This window comes from Pezoporus occidentalis, unplaced genomic scaffold (genome assembly GCF_034315485.1).
Source record: "Pezoporus occidentalis ecotype Australia unplaced genomic scaffold, CSIRO_AGI_Poc_V1 ctg54, whole genome shotgun sequence".
NCBI classification, from domain to species: Eukaryota; Metazoa; Chordata; class Aves; order Psittaciformes; family Psittacidae; genus Pezoporus; species Pezoporus occidentalis.
This window is the reverse complement of record NW_026915877.1, coordinates 1503638-1512500: the sequence shown is the minus strand read 5'-3', so window position 1 is coordinate 1512500 and position 8863 is coordinate 1503638. Positions and strand designations below refer to the sequence as shown.

Sequence of the window (8863 nt, the reverse complement as noted above, 5' to 3'; positions counted from 1 at the left end):
TTAGTATGCTCTTGGAAGAAAATTGTTAAAATATGAAAAATCTCAATGCCAATTTTGTTAACATTTCTAACTTACTAAAAGACCATTTTTTTGCATGTAAGTAACTAGTTAGCAAAGGGGATTTCTTCTCATGGTTTGTGTTCTCTGCTCTTTTCCATAGTAGTGAACTATGAAAATGTAGTGGAAACGGGTTCAGAAACAGATGAGGAGGACAAGTTACACATTGCTGAAGATGAGAGTGCTATCAACACACTGGACCAGGAAACTAGCCCAGCCAGTGTGCCCAACCATGAGTCTTCCCCACATGTGAGCCAAGCAACGTTGCCCAGAGAGGAAGAGGAAGATGAAATGAGAGAAAGTGGAGTAGATCACACCTGGCACAACAATGAGATCCTGCAAGCCTCTGTAGATGGTCCAGGTAAGGCAAGAGTTTCTATTCCTGAAATACTTCACCTAGTCTTCCTGTTTTCACTAAAATAGGTTTGTGGCGAAGAAAAAAGATAAAGAAAATATGCTTCTTTACCTGGTCATTCTTGCCTCTTTCAGCTTGTGAGATGCTGCCACAGCCATAGTACCTTGCTTTGCAGTCCTGGCTTTGGTATTTGGCATCCCATTTCTACCTGGAATGAGCCACATAATAGATTTACCTAAATATATAACATCTATCTTTTACATTGCCCTTCAAATATGAGCAGGGTCAAGTATGATTAAAACAATGTATTTTTAATGCCACATAACAAGGAAACTGAATGTATTTTGTATGTATATGAGATGCATAATAGGCTTGCTATAGCAGTTTGGGACTGCTCCATCTTAAACAGCTATTTATCAGTTTAGTTCAGTTTCAGTGTCTGTCTGACACCTCTTATTGTAATTTAACTGTCTAATCGTTTCCTTTTGTTAAGTGTGAATGCGATTTCACACTTCTACCTGGTCAGGTAGCTTTCTTATTATTTAACAGTTAAGTACTTGATAACAGTTCCCACTGTTTAGTGGGATTCTCCAGGGAAGTGAAAAAAAAGCATAGGCCAACTATAATAAAACCAAGGGAAATTATGTTAGAACTGAAACTTTTTGCTCAACACTGTGCAAATGGAAATCCGTGAGCTAAAAATCTACATATGCCAGAAGAGCATTAAAGTGTGAAAATGCTACTAAGAATGAGAATTTGCATTGTTTCCACAAAGTTTATCTGCCTATTAGTTTAGAAAGATAATGGGTCAGATATTCAGTGAAAAGAAATCGGCAGTACAGTTGCAGGCATTGGACCAGCGTTGATTTACTCCAGCTAAAGTTCTCAACCAAATCATACCAGGTTGTCTGCAGAGTTTTGCAGGGATGGATTTTTTTCCCTTGCCTCTTTCAAAGCATTAGTTACATCATTTTTAAAACTGCACCTTCGCATCAAAGCAAATAGTGCTGTCTTGAGAAGAGATGAACAAAATACAAGGAAAAGAAGTAAGAAGTGATTTTATCTTTACTCAACATTAGCATTTCAGATAATAGTGTTTTTTTTTATATTCATATATATAACAATACACACCATCATTTCTTGAAGAGACTCTGACTTGAAAAAGATGTAGTGTGTTAACCTGACTACAGCAAAATTCTTTGTATTTTTTTTTCTTTTTCCTGCAAAATGTAAGTTTCTTTTCTCACAGCTTCAGATGCGTTTTCGGTTTGTTTTTCTTTTTTTTGGTTAGGATTGCTTGAATCCTTATGATTCCATACATAAACATTTATTGCAATATCCATTAAGACTTAAGGTTTCAGATTTTCAACTATGAGGGAGAACTCAGCTAAAGATGCTTGAAAGATAAATACGTTTAATTAGGGCCAGAGGATGATCATTAAAGGAAGTCTGACTGCTGCAGAAGTCATTAACAATCTTAAATGAAATTTTTATTTTTATGATAGCCATTTACATGTATAATAAGAGCCAATGATTCTTGGGAGCAGTGTGACAGAAACAGAGTGTAGCGAGAACTCATGTAAGACATACTATTTAAATGAGCTGGTGTTAGCTATTCATATTTGTTAATGAACTAGATATGCAGGGCTATAATAATGAATGTTCTGATGCTTTAAATTTTAATATCTAGAAATCAAGGGTAAGGACCAATTACTAGAATTTCCACCCTTAAAGGAATAATTAATAATGATATAACAAATGTAGGAGTCCGAACTTCTGAAAAGTTTGCTTTTTAAAATTAGGGTCAATAGTTAGAAATGATCAAAACCAGCGGAATTTAGGCTCTCTGTTTTATACGGCAGCCAGATTCTGCACAGGGGTAGGAATATAATTCTCGGTGTTATAAATGTAATAATCCCCAAGAACGCTTTGCAGAGTCTTTTGATCACCTGTAGTTAATGAGGCCTGCAGCACAAATGAACAGGCTGTTCTTCTGCCCTTACCTTTATGGTAAATAAACCAGTGTTCTAGTCTTACAATAATTAAATAAAATGTAAATCCCTAATCCTATTTAGCCCTTGTAGTTAGACAGTCCAAGAAAGTTACTCTGCTATTACCTGTCTAGTTCTAATGATTGGTTATGATTTATTGTGTGTTTTTTTTTTTATTGTTCTAAAAGTGCTCTGATGTGGTGCCTTGATGTCTAATGAAAAGAGATTGGTCTTAAAAAGCTACTCATTGTTTATCCTGACTCCTAGATAACACATTTTTCTTCTGATAAAATATTTTTCTTATTTATTGTTCAAAACACACAATATAGACAATAATTCTAATTTGGGTGGTGTTTTATTCAGTGGTGTTTTATCCCTGGTGCCTGACTGTCTACCCTAGTACCTCAGCACATAGCTTTACTCTGAGATAAGCCCCCTCTCCTTTGCTCTTTCTCCCATGCTTTCTGTAGTTTGTCTGCAGGATGCAAGTTTTGAACTGAAGAGCGCAGTGGAGTTCTTACTGTGCCTTTCCGGTTCCAGCACAATCAAAGTTTTGTGTTTGGAATTGTCCTTGACATTCTTTCGTCCCACAATGGGGTGGACACAGTGTGCTGGAAACCATGACATCATTATCATTGACACAGACTTAAATAAATCACCTGCATCTTGGCCTCTTTCTGCTTATTCAAGGATTCTTCATCTGAAGGAAGAAAGTGCTCTTTATTTTTACAAACCTTTATCCCAAGGGTGGCTGGAAAATGCAAACTTTTACAAGTGTTTTCAAAATAAATACAGTATGTGGTTTTAGACAGACATATTACATTTGGTCAGATGTGCTCTGAATAGTTAGGTGCTCTCCAAAAAATAAACCAGCAAAGCCCCCACTTACGATCCATTCAAATTACATAAATGCTAAGTGCATATTTGTGGATCCTCTGCTGCATCTGTGCATGCAGGCGACTATCCTGCTTTTATTTGCCTAGGTAAAACACTCCAGAGCTCTGCTCTTGATTTACAGAAGCAGCCCTGTACATTCATACTTTATATTTTAGTAAATTAACGCTGAGAGGAAGAAAATGTCGTGAATATGTATTTTTTTTTAAATTACAGAAAGTGCAATGCAGGGTCACAGATTTTAGGAAGAGGGCAGGTTTAGGTAAAGAAAAGTCATGCGAGCTGAGTGTTGAAATGCTGAAGGATAAATCATGCAGCCGTCAGCTAAACGAGAATTAAAATGTACATGAAAAATTGCAGCATGTACTCTGGTGACCTGCTCAAAGTGAGAAGCACTGCAAAGACTTCGTGAGTGCTTAATAATTTTTGGGAAGCAACTAGACACTGTAACTTCTCTTTACCACAGAAGAAAATGACAATAAGGAAGGAAGTGCAGCAGAAATCTTCTACATTAGCACTATTATGCAAAAAAAAAGAAAAAAAAAAAAAGAGTGCTGTTAACTGTTTTCCCTTGCTGACTGTGTAGATCTGCCCTCAGATGGAAAACTTCTGATACTTGTGACTCTTTACTACCAGAAATCACATGAGATGATCAAGGAAGAAAATCACAATAACTGTATTTATATCTAAGGCTGAACTTCTCAGAAATAGTGTACCTTGATTAAGACTTCTGGTAGGCTGCAATAAAAATATCAGATGTGAGACTGGCCCAGCAGATCAATTACCATAATTGACAACATTTTATTAATACATATTGAACTTCTAAATGTTTTGGATGCAAGATAACCCTGTGAAAATGATCCTTAGAGAGGCAGAATGCCAGATCTGGGAAAAGAATCAAGGCTGGCTTGTCTGCTGGACAGTTTAAACAAATATTTTTCATCTGGTCTGCATATTCTATGCTTTTGTACAAATTTAGCACCTGTTTGTACCTGCATATTTTAACTTAAGAGCTTTCATTAATTTTTTTTTTTTTTAGCTTCAAAGCCATAAACATGTATATTTATACCACAGTATTGTACGCTGGTTGTAAAGCTCTGAATTAAGTCATCCTGTGCTTTAGTTTTGATTAGAATGATACAATTAGAACCTGTTATTCTACCAACTAATTGCTTGTAGAATGTGACATCTGAAGAATACTACAAGATTACAAATTTAGGAATGAACTGAGAATGTGCTCTGTTTATATTATTCCCCTATCTTCAGTCAAATAATTGTCATGGAAATGGATTAATACTGGGCCAGTTTCTGTCCTCATCAAAATCTTTCTCACAAAAAATGAATAATAAGAATTTTAATGCTTCATGTATCAATAAGATTTTAATAGCATGCTTTGATCTTCTTGCCAGTCTATCACTTGATTGGCCGAGCAGCATCCGTCTTCCTGAGTCATCATTGACTTGTGTTTATTTCTGCAAAATTCTCTCCAGTTTTTAATTTTATTTTGGTCATTGTTGAACTATTTCTGGGGGCCTTTTGAAATTTTATTTCTTACAACTGCAGCTAAGTGAAAGATTAAAGCACATATTTCACTTAAATCCCAAATACTAAATTTTCTCTCTCTCAAAAAAAAAAAAAAAAAAGTGAGATTGTATATTTGTGCATGTCTTCCAATAAAGAAAGGCTGGCATTTAGGAAAAGTTGAGGGGGCGAGAAAGAAATGCTATGTATATTTATTTTTGCCTTTGAAAACCCTTTGGAGGGTTAAAGCATAAACAGGCTGTATGTGTGAATACCTGTTGCACATGAACTAACAAATTAGCAGCAAGAAACCAAGTTTGACAGCACTCTGAGGCAGGCTGCAACATTTATGAAAATAAGTGTTCTCCCTAGTGATGGAGCTGCACGCAGCCTCTTTGAAAAGCTATTTTAACTCTCTCTGAACCCCCAGTTTCATGGAGAGTACACCAATCCACAATAAATACATAGTAAATAATTCTACACATATCATGCTCATTTGCATGTGAATTAACGCAATTTATGGCCATAAAGGCAGACTTTGTCAGCACACAGAGTGCACAGAGGATGCAAACAAATAGTACGGGCAGAGGAGAATTGCCCACAGTTGAAAAATTGTTACATTTCTGAACCGCTTGATATTAATACATGCTGTTCTTCAAACGAGGTTAAAATGAAAATGACAGCTCAGATCTGTGTGACAAGATAGAAACAGAGATATACAACTTCTATCTTCGTTTTGTATTTGCAGCTTCTTCCAGGTATAGGTCTCACAGTGTCTGTTAACTGATTATTTCTTTTAAATAAGGGAAAAAAAAACCCAAACAAAAAATTCCCTCTTAATCACCTGACTGCTTATTAGATTTGATACTGGGAAAAGCCCTTCATTTACTCCAAACAAATAGTTCTGTTTTCCACCACTCACTGTCATGTTTAAAGTAAATAAGTTCTCAGCCATCCAGCACCGCTGAACTCATTCAGTTGCCAGAACAAAGCCATTGTACAGAGGTCCACAACAGCCCTTTTCTCTCCTTCCCATAGCAAGATCTTCCCTGTTACCACAGTGTACTCCCTAGCTTTGTAAGCAATTCAATAACATACAAATGCTAAAGTGTGCATGCTTATTTCACAGAAGAAATGAAGGAAGATTATGACACTATGGGGCCTGAAGCCACAATTCAGACCACTGGAAACAATGGTACAGGTAAGGTATTGCATGATATGTTTTTTTTTTTTATTCAGTACCATGTAGAATTAGCTGTGCATGAAGAGAAGTAGTGATAAAACAATTTCTTTCTTATTTTCAGTTGAATAATTGGGAAACACATAATTCTCCTGTTTTTTAAATTTTTTCCCCCAATTTGATCACAATGGTGCAGCAACAAACTCGTTTGGTGAGTCCTTGCTATCCTTCTTGTGCCTGCAATGTTCCAGCCCCTAAATCCTTTTAACTGCTTCCTTGTGAGCTAATAGTTTTCAGCAGCATGAGGAGATGTTTTCTCAGTGAGGATGAATCTCATGTAGTTTAAAGTAGCTGGACCAAGGTACAGTAGTCTTTCAATGAGAGAAACTGTACAAAAAGCTTGATAATGAGGATGGGGTGCACCCTTCTTGGCAGCCCCGGATTTGCATAGTGCACAGAGTAAGCTACTTCAGAGACTGAAAACATCTTTTCAGCAAGACAAACATAAACCCCTTACATAGACACACAGACACACACACTTTAAATGCATATTTATGAGATTATTATGTTTCTGGATAATCTTTTTATTATTTTTATTTTTGCACATCTCTTTTTTTCCCCTCTCCTTAGAAATCAATACATTTTGTAGAACAAGAAAGGGGACGGAGATATTTAGCAGGCATCACCTCCAAGTCATCGTTTTTTTTTTTTTTTTTCCTGTAGTAGAGCAAAGCAGCAAAAGGCTTCTGTTACTATTTTCTAATCCAAAAGAATTCAGGGGTTTACCATGTTCTTTCCAAAGGCCACAAGGCTCCACCCCATCCTCAGCACAGCTGAATGCCATACATCATTCAATGTTTCTTTTGCATTTTGTCACAATTTGAGATGTTGCAGATAGCCCCGATTTACACAGTTAAAAGGAAGAATTTTCTAGTGTAAGTACATTTCTATGCATTCCATTATGAGATTTAGTTTACAGGTAATGCCCTCTACAAATATTACTGTAAAAGGTGGTAGCTAAGTCTTGCAAGGATTTTATTACTCACACTTTCCTTATGTTGGTTACACCCACATAAAACCCCAATGCTCTTATTAAATAACACAAGAAATTTACTTTATAATTCTTGAGGGGGAAAATAATAGGGAAATAAAACCATGTCACTGCGTTTTTCACCTATTAGATTTGTTATGCATGAAAGGTGGCATTGAGGCTCAGTTTATCACTACATATATAGTTAATAGTGTTGCCATACAGAACTGGATACATATGTATTTTAAAAGCTTTATGTTTTTTTTTTTTCCAAGGGACATTAATAAGGTGACAAATAGCGCTTAGTACTTGGAGAAACAGGACTTTAAAGGGCGCCTGATTCAGAAATAAGACTTGATAGTTATCTGAATTAACATTACCAGAGCGTTTGAGGTCCCCTATCAGTCCATGTGACTTCCTTTGCACATATTTTCCTTACCATGACAAGCTTTGGCTCTTTCATACTTGCAATGTGACCTGCTCGAGGGGGAAGATTTCATGTCCTCTTAGCTCCTTCCCTTCCAGTATCTGATGGTCTCTTCTGTCTGCTCCACTTCTTCCTTGCCACATCTCTTTGGGGGCAGGGTGCTGTTGAGCCTCTGCACAGCCCTGTCCTATCTCTGCGTGGGGTCCATGGGGTGCTCTGCCTCTTCTGAAACCAGTTTTCTGGGGAAAAAGATAACGGTTGCCGCTACCCAGCTTGGTGCACTGCAAACTCGTGGCTCAGAGTGCTTTGCATTTAGGTGGTCTGCATTTAAAATGCAAAAACTTCTCTGGATGTTGCACCTGGCAATTCCTTACCCAAACGTCCTGTGCAAAAACCTCAGCCTCCCCTTCACTACAACTGCTATTTGTTGCAATGGGCAGCTTGCACAAGTAACAATTACGAGTTGCCTAGTGCTCTGCTGGTGTTTAATTGAAATCTTTTATCACTGAGTGGTTCAGAGCCACCTCCTCCAGTGGACGCTGATGCCTGGGTAGGTTGGGTAGAACGAGTTTCTGTAATGGCTGCAGTCTCCATAGTCTCTTAAGAGCTATGTCAGATTATTTAGTCACATTAAGTCGTCTGATAAACTAAATGTCTTTGCCAGTCTTTTTACCTTGAGTGGAAGATGCCAGGTGACTATTAGGATATGCAGCACCCTTTATGCAGAGTAAAAACTATCCCACTATGCCTGTGGAGGTGCTCCAACCATTATTTGGGAAGGAAAGGGGACAGGTCATTAGAGCCATCGGAGATCCTTTCTAACTAATGTGGAAAATGTTCAAAATTTTCTTCCTGAAGCTCACTAAAGGTTTTGTTTCTGAGTGTTTGTCTTCAATTCTGCCTTGCAGATCATAGGCAGATTTAATACTGATGTTTAATAAAATAGTTGAGGTGAGGCTGAGACTTGACCTGATGAAAGAAGTTGGATCAGTGACTTCATCTTCACTGAAAGCCATACTACAGTGACTTTCTGGTCTCCAGGGGAGGCCCATGTAGGGCTTCCTAGAGATTAACCTGGGCTCTTCCAGATGGGTCAAGGAGACCTCTTGCATTCAATACAACATGCCTCTACCTCTTGACACCACAACTCATGGTGCTCCATGAGCTGGGCTGAGCACAGAGATAGGAGATACAGCTTCAGACCCATTCACGTACAACCAACCGCAAAGTTGCTGTGGGTGCATGCAACAACTGCAGTGCATTTTTAGCATCAAATTCATTGTAGAATGTCATTAGCAGAGAAAGAAAAAAAAACACAAAAATCAAAAACAAAAGAAAAAGTCTCTGTTATTAAATTATTCCGCTATTGTCAGAATGGCCACTTCTTAGTTGTACTTACCTATACTTT

General features: G+C 37.5%; 1 protein-coding gene across 6 annotated transcripts in view; it reads left to right on the top strand.

Moving 5' to 3' along the window:
- The window catches only part of ZEB2 (zinc finger E-box binding homeobox 2), a 116282-nt gene that overhangs the window by 84209 nt on the left and 23210 nt on the right, over positions 1-8863 (top strand). For all 6 annotated transcript variants that reach the window (XM_062637696.1, XM_062637695.1, XM_062637698.1 and 3 more), the window contains 2 exons: positions 161-418; positions 5948-6019. In XM_062637696.1, coding sequence (XP_062493680.1) covers positions 161-418; positions 5948-6019 — 330 coding nt within the window. The remainder of the gene's footprint in view (positions 1-160; positions 419-5947; positions 6020-8863) is intronic.